Source organism: Diabrotica undecimpunctata, chromosome 1, assembly GCF_040954645.1.
Source record: "Diabrotica undecimpunctata isolate CICGRU chromosome 1, icDiaUnde3, whole genome shotgun sequence".
Classification (NCBI taxonomy): domain Eukaryota; kingdom Metazoa; phylum Arthropoda; class Insecta; order Coleoptera; family Chrysomelidae; genus Diabrotica; species Diabrotica undecimpunctata.
In genome coordinates this window covers 199,531,638-199,553,513 of record NC_092803.1, presented here as the reverse complement: position 1 = coordinate 199,553,513, position 21,876 = coordinate 199,531,638, and the positions used below count along the sequence as shown (strand labels likewise).

Genomic DNA, 21,876 nt, shown 5'->3' with positions numbered 1-21,876 from the left:
AACAACCTTTTCTTGTTCGGTCAAATGATAGGCTGCCGCAATAGCTTCAAATTGTGTAAGTTATATGGACTAAGGAGACTTCCCATCAAATGGTGGCAATTTAAATCTCATATGATGCGTCGTTTCGTCTCTCGATAATTCTTCTTTCACTTCAGGATTTAAAAATACTGCATTAACTGGTAGTAGCACTTTTGTATTGGTTATCATGCTCCCTAATTGTTTGATCTTTTCTTCTACATCGTCTACATTTTTCTATATCTTATCAATTATTCTAGAAACATCTTTAAATTTCTTATTTTTTCCGTCTACATACTTCTTTAATAATTTGAGAAGTCTCATCGAATCTTCTAGAAACTTTTTCGAATTTCTCGTGGTTTTGTTTAGCTGCTTCTTTAATAAATTAAGAATTTTCTTTAATTTTCGTTAAAACTGCTTCTTCTGCTAATTGCAAATGGAATGTATCTGGTTCATCTCCATTCTTGTTGAGAACATCCCTCAGTCGTTCTTGGCGAATCTTCTTGGACTTGCTGCAGTCTTTATCACACCGACAAGAAGATAAACGAAAACATCAGGGAGACCAAAGAAAAATGTCTAAAACGATAAACTTTCAAGAAATAGAAACATTAGAATAAAGGCACGATCCTTTTAATCTACATGAGAAAATAAAGCTACAGCAGGTTTGCCAAGACCTAAGAAGTCTTGAAGAATCTTCGTTTTATAGGGATGAAATATCCATTTTAGTATTTTTCTAACGATCTCCGTGATATTTCTGTTTGTTCTGCTACTGCTCGCATGGAGCTGGTGAGCTCAAAACACATACTGAGTTGTACTATTGTCATTTTTACAATCAATTCGTTTAAATAATTTATTTGTACCAAACTTAACACTGTTTTCTTTCAGGTATCTCATGAAGGGTGTAGAAAAAGCAGATTCCTTCAATTTTAACCCCCACAAATGGATGTTAGTTAATTTTGACTGCTCTGCTATGTGGCTCAAAGACCCATCCTGGCTGGTAAACGCATTCAACGTGGATCCTCTGTACTTAAAACACGACCAACAAGGCTCAGCTCCCGATTACCGCCACTGGCAAATTCCTTTAGGAAGAAGATTTAGATCTCTTAAATTATGGTTTGTGCTAAGATTGTTCGGCGTGGAAAACATTCAAGCGCATATTAGAAAGCAGATTGGTTTAGCCCACGACTTCGAAGCTTTAGTTAGAAGCGACGATAGATTCGAAATCACAGAAGAAGTTTTAATGGGCTTAGTCTGTTTTAGACTGAAAAGTTCCAATGAGATAAACGAAACATTGTTGAAGAGAATCAATGGTAGAGGACTCATTCATTTAGTACCTTCCAAGATTAGGGATACGTACTTCTTAAGATTAGCCATTTGTTCAAGAATGACCGAGAAGTCAGATATAGAAGTGTCATGGAAAGAAATTAGGGCTGCAGCGGATGAAGTATTGACCAAAAAAGAATAATTTATTATATATTGACAAAGCCTAGATTGAAAAAAGTGATGTGTACATTTAATTTATTATATAATTTATAATTTAGTATAATTATTGATTAAGATTTGCTTAATCACTGAATGAAAAGAATGATAAGAAGCTGCCAAGCAGTTATTCAAGATCTAGGGAGACAGATATGTTTATTTATTGTTCCCCATTTATGTTAAAATATAATTTACACGCTTTTTACGAGCAGTTTATAATACTCTTTCAATTTAACACAATTTTGACTAATATTATTGCATTATTTTTGTACATTTGACTTGAATAATCATCGAATATATTTATAATCTAGTATGAAAATTAAAGTTTAAGAGTACGCTTAGTAAAGTCCTAGTATTTATTTTTGAGAAATTTCAACTGCTTCGAGAATATTGTTATCATATTTTTTAATAAAAACGTTTAATATTTTACTATGTTATAATTTTTTGAAGATAAAAATATTACAGCCGAAAATAATTTGTAAATAATTTAGAGTCCACTTTATCGAGGTTTTCACTGCCGACATTTCCTTGAAGACGCATCAATTTCCTTAAGATTTTAACAGTAGCTAGAGAATGTTTATGTGTTCTTTTTCCGTGGAGGTGAATACCATCCAGACTCAGGGGTGAAATTTTTTATATCAAGAATAACTCAGCAAATGGATAGAGGGATATATACTCACTGACATTAGAAGTGTTATACCCAGAAGGCATAATTTCTTGAACTTAATTTTTTGGCAACAGAATGACTATATTTAAAACATGCTATAATAATAATAACAATGTTTTTATCTTTTCTACTTTTTGTAAAAATAAAGTTTTATCTTTAATATTTTTGTGAAGTGACCGATTTGTGAAAACCGGTTTGTATAGAAATTTTTAGTTATTATTCCTCAGTCTAATTGTATTCAGTGTAAGAAAATGCCTCGAGTTCAAAGACATCAAAATTACCACCATGCTACCGATTTTATCAGGGGTAGAATTATTGCGTATGGAGATATGAGTTTGTCGTATCGCAAAATTGGCTGTCGTGTTAATTGTACGGCCAAAACGGTTATGCGTGTCTATCGTGTGTGGACAAACGAAGGTACAGGAATCAAAAGAAGACCAGCTAGTCAAACGAGGTGTACCACAAAGCGTCAAGATAAGCGCTTTAGATTACTGGCTCTGCGAGACTGTTATGCTTCTTCTTCTTCTTCTTCGTCTAGCCATTCACGTCCACATCTGAACATAAGCCTCTTCAAGTCTTCCTTTCCATTGTTTTTTATTGTAAGCTACTTATAGCCAATTTTTCCCGGCAGTCCTTTTCAGATCATCTGTCCATCTCATAGGAGGTCTGGCTCTGGGTCTTTTGTGTTGGTATGGTCTCCAGGTTAAAATTGATCTGTGCCATTTGTTTAGATCACTCCTAGCTACATGTCCAGCGTATTTCCATTTCAACTTTAATGATTTTTGCACCACATCTGTGACTTTGGTTTTCTGTCTTATCCATGTGTTTGTTTTCTTGTCCTTAAGTGATATACCTAGCATTGCTCTTTCCATCGCGTGTTGAGTGACTCTAAGTATATTCATATTCTTTTTTGTGATTGTCCATGTTTGTGCCGCATAAGTTAATATCGGAATAATGCATGCATCAAAAACTTTAGATCTAAGATGTAATTGAATTTGTGATTTCTGAGTATATAGTTCAGTTTACCGAATGTTGCCCAAGCTAACTTTCTTCTTCTTTTTATTTCTTCAGTTTGAATTTCCCTATTTAGTATTATTTTTTGTCCTAAGTATATATATTCTTCAACTATTTCTATAACTTTATCGTTTATTATTGTCACGGTGTCTTCGGAGTGCATGACTTTTATTTTGTTTAAATTCATACTGTTTTGCTACTACGCGTCAAATTGCTGACCAATAGTTTGGAGTAGTAAGTAGACCTGTTAGTATGCGTACACTATACCGTCGTACACGACTAGTGCTTCCTTTGACTGTGGACCACTATCATCAACGTTTGAATTGGTGTAGAGAACGGCAGCATTGGATGGTAGAATGGCTAATGTAGCATTCAGCGATGAATAACGATTCTGTTTAGGAATGCGTGATGGTCGTAGGATGGTAAGACGTCGCCGTGGAGATATCGAGTTTGCTGTTAAAAGGCGTGTACACAAGACAGTTGTAGTAATGGTTTGGGGGGCTATTGCCTATGGTAGCCGATCACCAATTGTGTTTATTCGAGGCAATATGACAGCTGCGTGTTAAGTTGATGACATCTTACAAACCACTTTACTGCTTTATTTCGACGGCCGTCAACACGTCATTTTTCAACAAGACAACACGCGTCCCCATATTGCTAATCAAATTATAGACTTTCTCCAAGAAGCTGGCGTTAATGTTTTGACATGGGCGCCCCGTGCTTCGGATTTAAATTCTATAGAACATGTTTAGGATATGATGGAAAGGAGACTGTCCACTTTGCACCATTATCCACAGACACTGGCACAGTTAATACATAAAGTTCAAGTTGTTTGGAACGAGGTGGCACAAGCAGACATCGATCGTCTCCATTGTGTCAATGCCTAGACGTATACAGGAGTGTATTCAGCTACGGGGTCGCCACACATTATTATTATTTTTTTGATTACTTGTTAATAAAAATTCTTGACAACGTTATCGTTTCATTCTTGATGTAAATCTTAGATGTTACCAAAAAATTAAGTTCAAGAAATTATTCCTTCTGGGTGTAACACTTGCCACTGAGTATATTTTAAGCAAACAATGTTCTATAAATTTTTTAAATGCATATTTTTTTACTCATCCCTCATTGAATTTCGTAACAAAATACGTTTTTAATCGGTTTTTCACGAATATATCAAATATCTTGCTTTTTATTAAGAAAAAACTATAAAGAGTAAAAATGAAGTTTATAAAAAAACGAATAGATTCGTCTATTTAATTTTGTTGTGGACCCAATGCAAACCGAGATATGCCCTATTAAGACTGAAATGGTTATTCGAACAAAAAATTAAGAAAATTAGCATTCACTATCGGGAAAACAGTCAATTTTATGGGGGAAATGCCTGCAATATTTTTAGAGAACATTAAAAAGACTTTAAAATGAGATGTGATAAAACCCTTTAGGTTGAGAAATAAGAAAATTATGATGAAAATAAGATCGATTTTTTTGGAAAAGACCACAATGAAACCCTTGCCATTACTACCCTAATTGAAATCAAAGGGTAATTCACGTAAGATTTACTTTATTTGTGTATCAGCAGATGCATCCAAAATTTTGGCAGTTTCAGCAGTTTGGATGCCCAAAATTCCTTATTCTGAAAAAAATTATGGTTATAGAAGAAAAGTATATTTAAAACGTTTAAAAGTTTTATCTTATTTATCAAAATAACTGAAAAACTATAAATGATCTTTTTATAAGTAAATATTCTTATTAGCTTATAAATTAATCGTGATATGACGTTTAATTGTAATTAGCATGTGAAGGTGCTGTTTTGGAGCCCTATTACCGTCTTACTTTTTAAAAATGAAAGGCTATAGAAATTAAAAATTTTTACAAGCGTATAGGTCATACAATTCCTTACAAAATGAGCTATTAATCGCCTGATTGCTTAAACATTAACCGATATACAGTCCAACAATGGAACACATTTTATTTTTAATTTCGGAGCCAGTCTATTTTGCAGTATTCCATCCATTCTATGGCGCTACAGCCCAATTCGAGTCCTGGCCTGGGTCTTCTAACAGGTCTGTTCCTCTGAATTCTTGCATTCAAGAGTTTTTTTGGAAGCCTATTTTTTTTCATCCTAAATGACCTGCCCATTGTCCGCGGTAGGCCGACATACTGAGATAAAGGTGGTTCTTTATTTTTATTTACCCCCTAACAAAAACTTTTATCCCTTGTTCGATCAATCAAAGACAACATTCCAAATGAACAACACGGAGTTTATGAAATTCCTTGTACAAAGTGCCCCCGATCCTATATAGGCCAAACAAATCGTAGAATCCAAAATAGGATTTATAAACATTCCATGTCTGTTCGCAATTCCGACTTAATTTCAGCTCTAAGTCAACACCATTTTCATACAGGTCACAAAATTGAGAAGCCCTAGAAATTGAAAACAGGCAAAACTGTCTCAATAATAGAGATGACGGCATACGGTTACTTTCGACTTGGAGATCTCTCATAAAGAAAATACCGTCCACTCCACCAGTCAATCCAAATCATAGTGTCAAAAATGTTCGCGACAACCTCCGCGCCAATCCCCGCGCCAATCTCCACGCTGAGAATTATATATTTCATAATTGTATCTGATTCGCCATCTGTTGATCTCATTTATAGGACCAAGTATTTGTCTCACTACTTTTCTTTCAAAGCTTATGCGGTTTACAGATTTTTGATTCAACACTTAAGTTTCATATCCATAGCTCACTATCGGTCGAATTATGGTCTTGTAAATTGGTATCTTAGTTCTTCGATGTACGTCACGTGATTTAAATATCGGGATTATAGCAAGGTATGCTGTATTGTCTAGAATGATTGATTTTGGAGTATTGGTGAACATTAAATAAAATGAAAAAAAAAAAAAATAAAAGACTTACGAGATTTTGTCGAAACAATGCGGCATGCGTCTTCGATTAAGTTAACCAGCAAAACACTGCGATGAACTTATCCACCCCTCGTTATTACAGTGGATGCTCTCAACGAGCATATTAAAATATGCTACTGCTAAGTTCAAGTTTGGAAATAAAAACAGAAGTTGGACTAAAACTGATTAGGGATGGACTACCATAGAGAGAGCTTTGCAACCTATCAGACTTAAACGATCTTGCACCCGAATGATATTATGCAATTGCCACAACGGATGTGGCGCATCATGTGGTTGCTATGAAGTTGGGTTTTATTGAAACACCACTTGCGGTGAATGTGCTGATCAAAACTGTCAGCATTGTACTTCAATAATGAAAGTCGAAGAGGAAGAAAATAAAAACTCTGATATTGATAACGATGATGATTTTGAATCAAATTATATACACCAAAGTAGAAATGCGTAGATTTATTGGTTAACGAAACCTCTTAACATCTTAACTGTCTTCCCTTTCAAATTATATACATATATTGACCGATCTTGTGACCGAATATTAAGATTGACGAAGATTTAAAAAAAATGGAAGAGAAATATTTGAGATAGACGTGATAAAAAGATATCGATTTAATATAAAAAAAGTATCAAATTGTATAAGTAAGCCGGTAAACAATTTTTTCGTAATAAGGGATGATTTATAAAGGTTGAAAATTAGCAATATAAAATATTTCAGTTAAATATATTAAATACGATTATAACTAATACCATAAAAGGTTATTAAATTATATTTTTCCAATTCTATGTTAACAGGGGTGTCTTATAAGGGACAAAATAAGTCAAAAAGGGTTGGCAAATCATAAACAGTATACTAAGTATCAAAAACCCTTAATTCTAGACCTACAAATGTTTTTCCTGTTATTACATGGTTTACTTTCCATTTTTTTTGGTTTAAAAAAAAAAAGAATTGTTTACACCCTTAAAAACAATAGGCACATATCAGAATAGGGTAGATTTTAATGTGAAGGGTAAGTAGAGCTTATTTATTTTATTATCCGGAGCCAAAATTTTATAAAAATTGATGCGTCTTCAAAGAAATCGTAGGTTATACCTCATTTTTCCCTTGGTAGACTGGACTATTAAAACAAGAAAAACTGGCTCGTAATTTTTAACTGAATAACGTTTACTTCGAGGTAGCCTATTTTATAGTCATAGTTTTAGTTTAGCTACGTATATTTTGTTTTATCACTCCTAAGTTTATTCGAATACTTAATCTTTGTTCCATTTCTTAGGTGATCGGTGTGGAAATCTTCTGCTGTGTCATATTTGATATTTCACAATATCATTGTTTATATGATCTATCTACCATTGCCCCCCCTAACTATCTTTCAGTTACAATTATTCCATTGATACAAAGCCCGAACAGAGGTCTATTAAAAGCAAGGAAAGATTTATGGGTAGAACATTTTCGTCAGGCACTTAATACGGTTAGCGAAATAGATGAGAAAGAAGATGAAGTACCAAAAATCTGGAATATATAATCTCCTGACGAAGCTTTATTAAAGATGGTGGTTACGATAAAATAATAGCACAACCAACAACTTCTATTATAGAAGAAATATGAAAACAATTATACTCAATACAGTCAATGCACTATACACACACAACACTATACTATACCACCTTAGGGCACCATATGCAGAAATAATTATTGGAAAATGCCAGTCTGGTTTCATAAGTTGTAAATCTATAATTCTTCTACCCTGGGACAATTTATTAAAAAATCACTGGGATATGTATATACTCACCTCATTTTCATAGTCTAAAGGCAGTCTACGAATCTGTACCAGTGGAGATATGTTTAGAGCAATGAGAGACCTAAGAAGACCAAATCAATTGACAATTTAAAAAAAATACTCTTGGAAATGTTGTAGAAATCAGTGTAAAGATCCAGGAGGAATTGTCCGAATCTTTTAAAAAAAGCTGCGTCTGAGGTGCAGCAACTTTATCTGTGGATCTCCTCTCCAATGCAATGTTCAATCTAACGCTGGAGAAAGTAATACGCACGTCACAAGTCACAACCTCAGTTTCCACATAAAACAAATCTGTGAAAATTTTTTCGTATACTGATGATCCCAATTTTATGGAAATATCGAACAACATGGCGTATATATCACAAAAATAAGTAAATACAAAATGAGCATAATAACAAACTCCAACATAATACATGGCGTTATGCTTAATATAAAAGATGATATCATCAATGCACCACTTTATATACCTACAAGCACTACTTCAGAGATAAACCGCAGAATTTGCAAGGCCAGTAGGAGCTATTTTGAGCTCATTCCCCATTTCAAATCCTCAATTATCTAAAAAGATACAAAGGTGAAACGCAGCAAAACAATAATATCTCCAGTTTGAATATACAGGTAACAACCGTGGACTGTGAAACCAAGTTAGGATGTTTTGAGGGGAAAGTAATGAGAATAATTTACGAACAGTTAATGACCATAGTGCCTGCAGAAGACAGTACAACTTCTAACTGTACAAAATACACCAGGATCAGATATCTTTAAATACATCAAAATATAATATCTGAGGTGTTGAAAAACGCGTTCCTTGATGGACCCATTGGGCAGAGGAAAAGATACAGAACGGTTCTTAAAGATAATAATGATGTTATCTTTCCATTTATTGTCCTACTTCTGCTTATCTTGTTAGTTAATTTGTTCTAGATAGTTTTGACATGGTTTAAACTGATCTTGTTATTATTTTGAGTGTTTCCATGCTTTTGTGGACTGGTGGACTCACTTTCAGTAAATAGTTTAATAAATGTATTTTTGATTTACCACAAAAGTGCAATAAATAATTATACCAATCATTCTAGCAATCTCAATTTCTTAACAGATGCAAACTAATGGAGAAGAAAATATATACTACATTCAAATCCTCTTTTGAACAATTAGTGTCACGAATTTTACTTAGTTGTCAAAAAAGATAAAATCTGCCACAGACATTAAAGAGAAAGGAAAAAAATAGACAAGTCGAGTATTTAAAATATCCCGATATTTGATAGAAAAAAATATAAAATAATAAATACACCAGAACAAAGAATAAATAAACTTTTATTCTATAAATAACTTCTTCTTCTTCAGTGCCTTATCTGCTCCGGATCTTGGCGATCATCAAGCCTATCATGGTTTTGTTGACTGCTCTGCGAAACAGCTCCGCGGAGGTCATCCCAAACCATTGTCGGAGGTTTTTTAACCACGATATACGACGGCGTCCTGGTCCCCTTCTGCCTAATACTTTACCTTGCATAACGAATAATAAATGACTTAGATAGTTGAAACTTAAATAAAACAAAATGGAGACATATCAACAGTTAAGGTTTGGTATAACTATATCTTCTGATCCCGTAGCTCTTCATCTTCCTATCATATTTCCACGCCGCTCAGATAAATTTGTGCGTACTATTTAATGAAATCTGAGTCTCCTGATGTTGTGACTGGATCTGTGTAAAGCAGTGTTAGTTTGTTGTTCGTTTAGGATTTGGAAAGTCACCATTAAGTAGGTGTAAAACGCAGGTGCGAGAATGGAACTTGTAGTACTCCTGTTATGGTTGAAAAGGTTTAAAAGTTGATTAATGACCTTCTGTCCTAAATACTTCTGGGAGATATAAGTGTAGAAGTTTGTCAAAAGTAACTGAGATGCCAACACTCAGTAGTTTCTGGATTAGTGTGGTAGGCCAGATATGATGAAGGGTTTTCTGAACTTGTGTTCAAGTTTTCCTTACTTCAATTCCGTGTGTGATAATTTCAGTCAATAAGAAATCGACTGGTTTAAGTAATGTTGGTCTAAGGTTTTGACCTCTTTTGGTTAATGATATTAGTTGCATTTCAAGTATTTTTAAAGTTGCAGATCTTAAGAGAGTGTCAGATTATGTGTTATGTTGAATTTTCATCGTAAATTTATATTTTCTTGGAGTAGGGAGATGCTCCTATCATTTCACTAGTGTGTGACCTAGAAGATTCAGATTATGTTGGTATTTATAAAATAATTCGCTGCAAATTGACAATTAAAATTGTTAATGTTAGTAGAATGTTACGTTTTTAACAAGTTTTTGTTGTTTATATGTATTGTTTATATTTATTAAATTTCTTCTTTTATAAAGATAATATTTACAAATGTACTATATATTTTATTAAACAATTTAAGTAACGTTACAAATTCCAAGACGGTTAATATACACCATACTTAATTTATTTTCTTTTTAGATGTAAAATATATATCGAAAATATCTAAAATGTTGTTAAGTATAATAAAACGCATTTCAAAAACTATACTATTTGTTTCACTGGCGTTCGTATGGTGGTGGGCCACCATACTGTTTAGTAAGTTGAATGATTCGTTCAGCTTCCCGAATTCCACTTAACCTAGCTCCATGAACGGTTGAGTGGTGGCCAGCACACGTAGCTTCACCTGTAACGGAGAACATTTAATTTTAGAAAAACTGTTTTTTTTTTAGTTCAAAGACCAAAATTGTTTAAAGAAATCCAAGATAAAAATTGATACGTGAAATGTGAAAAGCCTGTATTAATCTGATGCAGATAAGCAGTTTTTCTTCTTTTTATTATTGGCAGCAATTCTCGTTCTCTGTCCATTCGATTTAATACTTCGACATTTGTTGTGTAATCTGTCCAGGGAATTTTAAGTAGTCTTCTAAATACCCACATTTCAAAGGCCTCCAATCGGTTTATTACATTAGCCTTTATGGTTCAGGTTTCTACACCATATAGCAGTATGGAGTAAATGTAACATTTTACAAAGCGATATCGAAGCGTTAAGTTAAGGCTGTTGTTGCTTAGCAAGGTTCTCAAATTAGTAAATGCTGTTCTGGCTTGCTCAATCCTGCTACGTATCTGTATGTCTGGATCTAGATCTTCTGTTATCCAACTACCGAGATATCTGAACTTGGGGACCTTTTAGATGTTCTTATTGTTTACTCTTATATTTAATTGCATTTATTTCGTTTTCTGCTAACCACCATTACCTTCGTCTTGTCTATATTAATCTTCAAGCCCAGTCGTTCTTCTTCAGTGTTTATTCTATCTATTAGTCGTTGTAGCGCTTTTTGGCAATCAGCTATTATGACTGTATCATCAGCATAGCGAAGATTACTAATAGTCTGTCCGTTGATTTTGATTTCATCTTCAGTGTCACTTAAGCCTCTATCGAAAATCGTTTCAGAGTAAAGATTAAAAGGGAGGGGTGACAGGACACAACCCTGTCGTGCACTTTTTCAATTGACAAATATAATGTAGATTCCAGTCCTACTCTCACAGATGCAACTTGATTCATATAAAGGTTCTATGCGATTTTAAGGTCATTCTCATCTATCGAACGTTCCTGGAGCAATCTTACTAATTCTGAATGATTAACACAATCGAACGCTTTCTGGTAATCTATAAAGCATAGGAAGACATATTTTTGCTAATCTCTGCATTTCTAAAGTAGGACAGTTAAGCTATTAAGTGCTTCTCTTGTGCCAAATCCTTGTCTGAAACCGAACTGTGTGTGGCTAATGTCTTTTTCACATCTGTTGTATATTCTTGTATGAATTATCTTTAAGAAGAGTTTTAGGACCTGGCTCAATAAGTTGATCATTCGGAATTGGTCGCAACTATTAGCGTTTGAATTTTTTGGGATTGGTATAAAGGTTGATTGAAGCCAATCCTGTTGTATTTGCCCGGACCCATAAATGTCATTAAAATGATCTACCAAGGCGTCTATATTGTCTTTACTCAACATTGTTAGAACCTCTATGTATATGTATATGTATATTTGGGCCTGGTGCTTTTCCTCATTTGCTCTGTTTGATTGCCCTTACAACTTCTGACTTCAATAGTTTATGGGAGGGTTCACTTTTATATTCACTTTCAGAGTTTCTTCTAGTGTTGTCTGAGTATAGTTGCTGTGTGTAGTTCCTCCAATGATGAAGTAGATGCTTGGGATCAGTAATTAATTTATTGTCCTTCACAATACTGTTAAAACTGCAAGGTTTTGTATGACCTGTCACTTCCTTAACGAGTTTATGTATGGTAAAGTGGTCATGTTTTTCTTCCAATTCCTCCATTTCTGCACACCTGTCTTAATCTGCTGATGTTTGGTTTGGTCTTTGTTTTTAAATTATCTGTGGTCGTCCATCATTGATAATATTTCAGTCATCCAATTCTTCTTTTTGTACTTTTGGGAAGCGATCAGAGACTTGGTGGTGGTTACGATAGCTTTTTTAATACAATTCCATTTGTCTTCTATACTGGCCGGTTATTTAGATCTTGCCGTGATATCTGCTATTGCCCCATTTAATTTTTCTTTTTAGTTTTACGTTTACGTAAAAACGTTTACGTTTTAGTTTTACGACTTTTAGTTTAACGTTAGGTTATTTTAAGCTGTTTATATCAATTTTCTTTATGGATTTTCTTTTAATTTTTTTAAACTTAATTTTCAATTTTCCTACTACGGGATTGTGATCAGATCCGATATCTGTTCCAGGATTTTATATTTTCTCGAAACTACTCTATGAAATGAAGGCGTAGACACTAAACACAGCGACAATTAAGAATCGGAAATCATTTAATTTGTAGTTATACAGGAGAATCCTGAAACTATCATGGATTGATGATATAACAAACAATGAAATCAAGCGAAGAATGTACAAGAGTGCGAAAATAATAGAAAACACAAAAATCAGAAAGCGGCAGTACCTGGAACATTTTATGCGTGGCAAAAGATAATACTAGCTTTAAGTTATGCAAGGAAAATCCAGGAAAGGAGAATTATTATAGGATGGACAAGAATCTCATGGCTGCGAAATCTGCATGGGTAATATAGATGCTCATCTATCGAACTTTTTAGGGCAGCCGAATCTAAGTACAGAATAGCGATGATGGTTGCCAACCTCTGCCATGAAAATGACACGTAAACAAGATAATAAAGACTAAAATTGATCATAAGTGACTAACTCTTAACTCCAATTTCTAATACAACATTTGTTTTCCAAGTTTTCACCATTTTTGTATTTTTTACATATAACAGATGTTTGGTGGTCAACGTAACTTTATCAGATGTATCAGTTTCTTCAGAAAATCTATAAGCCCAAAATCTGTGTTAATATTTACTTACCAGCAAACAATAATATAGGTGGTACTGGCTCACAAGATCCTGGAACGGGACTACTTAAATCACATTGGTGTCCAATATTCGATTTTAAATTCATGTAACTATAAGCTCCACAAAAGTAGGGATCCGATGACCATTTGGATCTTAGTATCGTAGAGGGATAAGGCAAAGAAGGATCGCCAGTAAACTGGCGTAACAGTTTCGTTATACCTTCTGCTACTTCTTCGTCAGTTGCGTGTTCCATAACAACAGCCTCTGGACCACTAACGTATGCACAGAGTACGTGTTTACTGCCTTCTACCTCTTCTATTGCACTGATACCTTTAGTCCAATCTGTGCGGTCTGCTAATTCTTTTTGTGACCAAGCTAATTTGATCGATCCGTTTGACCATATCCAAAATGGTCTCTCGTAGTCCAAGAAAATTTTATCTACACTACCATATCCTAAAAAGTGAATACATGGTTTTTAATATAAATTTAAAAGTAAAGATATTTGATAAGGCAAATTTCTCTCAAAAAGTTCTTTTTAAAAATTACGTTTTATTTCTACCTATTATCCCGAATATATGTTTTTTATAAAAGGTTTTGAAAAGCTTAAAATACAAAAAGAGGTAGAGGATAAAATATCTACCCTAAACAATGACAACAAATGACATTACGTATTATGGTTAAAAATATTACGTAAAAATGAACGTTTGACGTGAAATGTGACATTTACGGTAGACATAACATACTATCTACATCATACGTAACATTTACGAGAGACGAGAAATTTTACGTGACATTTTAACCTAATACATCACGTTTTTGACATAATAGGTGATAGGTGTTATGTGACATTTCATGTAAGATGTAACATAAAATGTGACATTTGACATACGACGTGTCGTTAAAGTCACAAACTTTTTTTACCGACACTTCATACGTTGTGCTCCGTACAATTCTTCAAATGTAACACTGACAATATAAAAAAAATTACCAGAATAGATTTTAGCGTTTTCTTATGGGATTGAACATGGGAATTTAAGAAAATGAATTGAAAAAGCAGTTTATGAGATGCTAGGCAAGAGAAACTAAGAAAGAGACAAGGATTACAATGAAATGGAGTGTACATGTGTGTATGTGTGGAGAGAAATATGATATAACACTGGAATCAACAACTAAAAAATGCAGAAATTGAAATTAGTAGGGCATATCACACATACTATCAACATAAGATAGGGAAAACACATACTGGAGATTGAAAATCAGGGTCTACAAAATTATTATTAGACCAATAGTTTGCTATGGATGTGAGACATGGCTGATGACAAAAATATAAAAATAAAGCTGGTAGTATTTGAACGAAAAGTCTAATGGTAGATATTGGGATCTATTAACGAAAAGTGAGCATGAAGATCCAGTTACAACCATAAACTTTATCAACTGTTCAAAGAAGCACCGATCTCAGAATTTTTTAAACTTTAGAGACTTCGATAAGCCAGTCATGTAGTGAGAATGGAGGCCAAAAGATTGCCGAAAATAGTCCTAGATACTAAAATTCAGCGTGCAAGACCAAGATTAAGGCCATGGAAAAGATGGGCGCAAAATTTTCTAGACGTATGAACTTTAAGAAGATCGGCGCGGGACCAGCAAAGGTTGAAGACCTAGTTTGGAGGAGGCCAGACCTCTACCTAGGCTGTAGTGCCATTGGAGAGAGAGATAAAGAGAGAGAGAGAGAGAGATGTTGTTAAGAGAGCTTTATCATTTGCGTAAAGCAGAGTTAGTTTGTTGGTCCGTTTAATGTTAGGTGAATTGCTCTTGTACATTGTGCAGTATGTTAGTGCAAATATCGAACTCTGAGCTAGTCGTGTGCTAAGAATGAACGAGGTTGGGAGGTGATTTTTCACCTTAAGCTTGATATTCCTGTCTAAGATATATGGATTGAACAGTTTGGCAGACTTGATTAAAGGATTTCTGAACGTCAAGATATGGACTAACCCTCTCGAAAGCTTACTGCAAATTAATTGAAAAACAATATAAACTTACAATAAATAATGAATATACTATGAATTTGAAGAAGAGGGAAACCACAACATAGATAACCTTAACTTTTTTACTAAAGAAACTTTAGTTAATTGTTTTTTGACGTCCTGCTTACCTAAACATTTTATTGCCTCCAATTTACAGGTAGGCAACGCGGGACAAAACAGTTTGTCTCCATGTTCTTTTAAAACTCCCAACGATACTGTAATTATGACATAGTCTGCACAGAACTCTTCGCTATCACAACATTGTACTATAGCTCTGGACGCCTGCCCCCTTCCTTGAACTGCACCCCACCGAATAAGACCAACAGGTTTGTTAAATTCTATACTGCATTTTGGGAGGTCTCGTAAAAGAGGGGATAACACGCTAACAAATCCTAAAAAAAATTGGTTATACTATTTGACAATAATGTTCTTATACTTTTACCATCAGGCACTGTGACATTACCGCCAGGTATTTTAATTAGACTTCCCACATTATCCGCACTTACATTGTCCAAATCGTCTCCTATTTTGTACCTCAAACTATTTGTTAAGCCGTAAAGTATTCGCGAAATATCGTACCGTTGATCTTCTGGGAATTTTTGTATTTCTTGTTGAATTCTCAAGTCTAAACAAAAACAGAATACTAAATAAAATACTGAAGAATACTGTAAAAAATTATACAAACGGAAAAATCGTGATTTCTTTTATTGTTATTTTCTTAATGGATATAATGTACTAAATTAGGTAAATAAATGCTAAATCTTTTTTAAAATCTGTTTCTTACAAAATATATAAATATGTACATAATTTATTGTCCCTAAAACGAAAAATTTTTAAAAAATAAAAATTTTTATTTAAAAAATCAGTTATAAAACATACTTATATTTATTTAAAAAAGAACCCTTTCGGACTAAATCACTTTGGGCTGCATCGCTACATCTCATCACTGCTGCGCGTATGGCCAGCAACCCCAATTGGGAGTTTTGCATTGCCATAAAGTAAATCTGTTTGGAACTTTAACGTCATATATTTTTATCAGCAACTATCTAATATTTAACATTTGTAATAACATTTAAAGGGTTTTTACCCACATATTTAGAGGCTTCACTCATGCATACCTGGTAACAGCACTGATGATGAACTTGTAAGTCCGAAACGTTCTGTGATGTAGCGCGAAATGGTTCTTTCTTAAATTAATATACCTTTTAATAAAGAATTTTTTAAATAAAACTTTTGTGATTTCGACTACGATAAATTAATTTTCCTTGTGAATTCTTAAATACTTGTAGTGGAGTTAGCTAAAGAAGGTTTGTTATTATATTTCATGCTAGGAATACGTAATTAACAACTGATAATGGGACAAAACTTATATCTCATAGGTTATTAGTAAAAAAATGCTTACAAACAAACTTTTTCAAAGAACCATGATCTTGTCTACATCCCATGTTGAATAATGTAAATGCTTCCTTTTCTATACACTTAAATATATGAAAGGCCATCGTCGAAACTGGGTAATCTATTGCTCGTCCATCGCTGGTGCAATACAAACCCTTTAAAGGATTATCTGTATTTAACGGTGGTTTCAGAAGACCTTCTTGAGCTGCTAAGTTAAAGACAGGATTTGCTACGCACGCGCCTTTGATGTAGTGGCAACCCATTTCTGTTACTATGTTTGACAGCATGCAGGAATGTATTCTCCCGCCAGGCCTGAAGAAAAGTAATGAAATACAGTTTAATTAATTAAAAATTAAAAAAAAATAAATAGGTAGTTAATTATTAATAAATTAAAATAAAATAGCACAATAAATGCTCAGAGATTTTTTAGATCTGATTCTTCTTCTTAGGGTGCCCTCTCCATTACTGAAGGATGGCTTTAACTACAGCAAATTGCTCTCTATTTGAGCTGTTCTTAGTATAGAATGTGTGTCCATGCCTGTCCAGTCTCTTACATTTTTCAGCCAGGAGCATTTTCTTCTTCCTGGACCTCTTCTTACTTCCACTTTCCCATCCATTATTAGTCGTAGGAAGTTGTATTTTTTTCCTCTGTAAATATGTCCTAGATAACTCGTTTTTCTGGTTTTTACAATATTTAGAAGTTTTTTCTCAGTCCCCATTCTTCTCAGCACCTAGTTGTTGGTCACGTGCTCTGTCCAAGAGATCTTCAGCATCCTTCGAAAAACCCACAAATCAATAACTAGAGAATGTATCTCATAAAATGTACATAAATGACTTATCCTCGTAACTCTCCTCAGAATACTTCTCTCCAACGTTAGCAGCTTTTGTGTTAGATTTCAACTGAGCAGAGCATAGATGTATAGATGTTTGCTTTATATTTAATCAGAAGCCGAATGATCGTTTTGTCTGTATGTATGAGTGTGTTAGCATGCATCCGTTTAAAATTTCCACATAGAGCGTTAAGTATGCTGACTCCTTTTCTAACCTTGTTATCGGTTGCTATCAGGTCTTCTCTCCAGTGTAGTATTCTGGTGAACATCACTCCTAGATACTCGGTCTGATCACTGAATTGGAGTCAATCTCCGCATAATCTCATTTTAATTTTTTCTTCTGTAAGCTATGTGTGGTAAACGCTAGTAATTGATTTTTTCTATTCTATTAGGTCTTTAATTTTGCCTTTTTATATCGTGTATCCTACATTTCCATCTTCTTTTTCTACCAAGACATCCAAAAATGGTACCTGTTAGTTCTTCTTGCATTCCATTGCAAACTTTGTATCTGTATAAGCGATACCTATCTGTCTACTGCAATTCAATTGTGTAATGGATCTAGATATTGACAAGATGAATGAAACGTTGTGCCTAATGCGTAGCCTATTGACCATGATTTTGCTTGATAAGCCAAGGCCACATATTGCTCACCTTTTTGGCTGCCAAATTAAAAGTTTGAAGAATGCACAAACGAAGCGGATACAGGATAAGAAACAAAAAAATAAAAAATACTCTATTACCCAGACGACGCAATATTGATAGCCCAAGATGAAGATGGTCTGCAAAAACTGGTCCACAGATTTAACATAAGAGCAAAAGAATTTAATATGGCAATTTAGAAAACTAAAATAATAGTAGTCAGCAAAGAACCAACCAGATGTAAAATAGAAATTGATGGCATCAGTATTGAACAAGTAATGGCTGGTACACTGTCCAGCTATGGGGACATGGACAAAGAAGTGAGAGATCAAGTACAAAAAGCAAATAGACTTGCAGGATGCCTTAATAATGATATAAGTATGCCTCAGAAACAAGACCCGACACAGCCACAACGCAAAGGCTACTAAAAACGGCAGAGGTGTGAGTACTGAGAAGAATTACAGGAATTAAGCTGAGAGATCGAACGAGAAATGAAGACATTAGATGAAAATGTAGTTTTGTAGTTGTAGTAGAAAAAAAGAATGGAATAACCACATAAGCAGAATGGAGGAGACCCGTGTCGTCAAAATAGCAAGAGATAAGTCACCAATTGTCAAAAGAAGTATCGGACGACCGCGCAAAAGATGGATTGACAATCTTTCATAGAGGTATTTATCCGCCAATGAATAAGCAGAATTTCTTATAAAGAGGAAGAAGAAGAAATTATGGAGTGACCTGCGTTATGTTACGATATAAACCTAATCGAGAACTTGAACATATTTGAACGATGTAATCATTTACCTTTAACCATATACACTTAAGCAACCTAACTGCAATGAAAAAATGTACTACTGAAGGATATCCAAAGACTTATTATAAGTAACCCGAAACGATGTAAACAACAATAAATATTAAAGGTTGGCACAAACATTTTTAGGGTACCAATAAACTCATTGATCTACAGGGCCATTTGATAGACTGTTTTATACATTTATATATTTTTTCACTTTGGTTCGGGTGATAAATGAAGATATTTAAATACCAGAGAAAAGGTTTTAATTATTTACTAATCATAATTGCTTGAATGTATTTGCATTTTATCTTTCTAAAAAGGTATACCTTCCCATAGTTTTGCTAATTTTACGAATCACTCTATTCAGAAAAAGTGTTGGCTCTTGAACGTCTGGTATTTTTGTATAGTTCCTTTATTTCATCTAAGCTGTCACTGTATAAGTGGGATTTTAGTTTTATACATAAAAATAGTGATAAAAAAGTACTAGCTATTATTTACCTTTCAGTAGCTTCTAATATTTTAAAGTTACTTATACCACATTGTAAAAGCCGTTGAGCGGCAGAGAGTCCAGCGATACCAGCGCCAATTATGATAACAGATGGTTCAGGTTTACAAGGATCCACCATGCATTCCGATATGGTACAAACACGTACCTCTGGTGGTGGTTTTTTGCATTCTTCTGCTTTACTATATCTTCGTTTACATACAATTCTTAGTGTTTTCCTACAAACAAAAACCTTTAAATTCCTGTTGGAGATGGTTAGAAATTATCGCTCACCTATTGTGCCTTAATACAAATCGGGACAGTATCGGTAAAACGGTTAATGGGTGCATATTTTAACAGAAATTTAGTTCTTGGTAAAGTTTGACGATTAATGTGACGTTTTATTAGGCACATAATCAGTTTCAACTAAATATGTAGTGGTAGTTGCTGTCATTGATAAAAGTGTGTATACACTTCTGCCATTTATATTGAAAATGTCATACTTTTCTGTAATGACGTAAACGGTATTTCCGCATTCGGTTCCAATACAAACTTCGTGATGCATATAGCTAGCCATCAGTATCCAGATACCAGTATTCAAATGTTTTACTATTATTTAATGGTTACAAAATTTTTTTTATTTTATGCTTTTAGGCTAATCAGCCATTCGTCAATGAGCCATCAGTGATCCGATTTATGCGACGTCTGTTCGTTGTTATTCAATGTTAGGTATTGAAAAAAACTTTACAGTGAACAACAGAAACACAATTTTTTTATTGTCAATTTGGAAATTTATAAACAACTTCTTTCTATGATTTAGAAAAATATGTTAAATTTAATCCATTGTGAGAAAAAGTTTCCATCCATACATTATAAAGTTTATTTCAATGCCACACTTGTAGATCAAGTTAGGAGTATTCTTATAGCTACTGAACCATTTATGTATAATTATTCCAGTAGTGCGTTTTTAAATCCAGTTGTTTGGTTATGATATTTGGTAGCTAACATTAAAAAACTGCCTACTGGTTCCATGCAAAGAGATATTAAAAGAACCGATAAGAAAGAGAGACAACTGGATGACCGACGAAATACTCGACAGAATGGACCAAAGAAGACAAGCCAAGAACAAAGACAGTCACAATTATAAAATCATTAACAATGAAATCAGAAAAATGATAAGAGGCAAAACAAACTTACTATTAGGAAAAATATAAAGAAATCGAAGATCCTCAGAACAAATACGATCTATTCAACCTACGTAAAAAGGTTAAAGAAATGGCAGGGCTGCAAAAAAGAAACCACAACACAACTCTTTTAGATAAAAATAGAAATAACGACTGACGAAAAGCTAAAACGATGGAAAGAATATACGGAAGAGCTTTTCGACGACTAAAGAGGAAACCTACAAGTCATATCTTCCGAGGACAGAGAAACAAGTATAGAAATTACAAAGAAAGAAATATTGTATGCACTAAAGAACACCCGAAACGAAAAAAAAACCCGGGGCCAGATCAACTGCCTATTAATATCCTTAAAATAATAGAAAACGAGTACATGAATGTCCTCTTAAAGCTCTTTAATGAAACTTATCAGTCGGATGACATACCCAATGAATGGTTGACCTCAACACTTATTTGTCTCCCAAAACAGAAAAATGTTAGAGAATGCACCGACCACCATAAGCCTGATGCCTCACACACTTAAAATGTTTTTAAAGATCATCCGTAAACGCATTTACCAAATAGTTAATATGGATATTGAAGAAATCTCATGTGAATTCCGTAGAGGCGTAGGTATCTGGGAAGCTCTCTTTGCATTCAACATACTAATTTAGAGATTATTGGATGTGAACCAAGATATGTACGTCTGTTTCATACATTGCAACAAGGTTTTCAATAAAGTCGGCCACAAAGAGCTAATGGACGTCCTCAAAGTAAGACAATTACAATACAATGACCTTAGAATTATAACAAATCTATATTATAAACAGCAGGCAGACATAAGCATTAAAGAACACAGAGTGCGACAGGGGTGTGTATTGTCACCACAAATATTCAATGCGTACTCTGAAGAAATTATGAAAAGAGCTCTGGAGGAAGAAACAGCAGAAATAAAGGCCAATGGAACATAAATTAACAACATTAGATATGGGGACGATACTATCATAATAGCAGACAACCTCCAGGACCTTCAAAAGCTAATGAATAAGATAGTTGAATATAGAGAAGAATATGGATTATCAATAAACATCAAGAAAACTAAATTTATGAGAATATCAAAAACCCAAAATAATGATGAAAGCCTGACAATTAACGGTAACACTTTAGAACAAGTTGAAAACTACAATTATCTTGGCACAATAATTAATTACACACACGATTACTCCAAAGAAATCAAAGTTCGAATAGAGAAAGCAGGAACAAACTTTAATAAAATGAGAAAGATACTTTGTGCAAGAGAA

At 33.9% G+C, this 21,876-nt stretch overlaps 2 protein-coding genes across 3 annotated transcripts in view; one reads left to right on the top strand and one right to left on the bottom strand.

Annotated features, from left to right (window-relative positions):
• The window catches only part of LOC140432846 (aromatic-L-amino-acid decarboxylase-like), a 49,228-nt gene extending 47,307 nt beyond the window's left edge, over window positions 1-1,921 (top strand). For both annotated transcript variants that reach the window (XM_072520980.1, XM_072520981.1), the window contains exon 8: window positions 901-1,921. In XM_072520980.1, coding sequence (XP_072377081.1) covers window positions 901-1,480 — 580 coding nt within the window. In that variant the 3' untranslated portion in view covers window positions 1,481-1,921. The remainder of the gene's footprint in view (window positions 1-900) is intronic.
• Window positions 1,922-2,461: 540 nt separating this feature from the next.
• Window positions 2,462-19,876, bottom strand: LOC140432845 (peroxisomal N(1)-acetyl-spermine/spermidine oxidase-like). Its single transcript, XM_072520979.1, has 7 exons — window positions 19,710-19,876; window positions 19,430-19,654; window positions 16,677-16,981; window positions 15,717-15,899; window positions 15,403-15,666; window positions 13,266-13,706; window positions 2,462-10,562 (listed from the first exon to the last, which is right to left on the bottom strand). The coding sequence occupies exons 1-7, from the start codon at window positions 19,763-19,765 to the stop codon at window positions 10,435-10,437; spliced, it is 1,602 nt and encodes a 533-aa protein (XP_072377080.1). The 5' UTR covers window positions 19,766-19,876; the 3' UTR covers window positions 2,462-10,434.
• Between the last annotated feature and the right edge of the window lie 2,000 nt (window positions 19,877-21,876).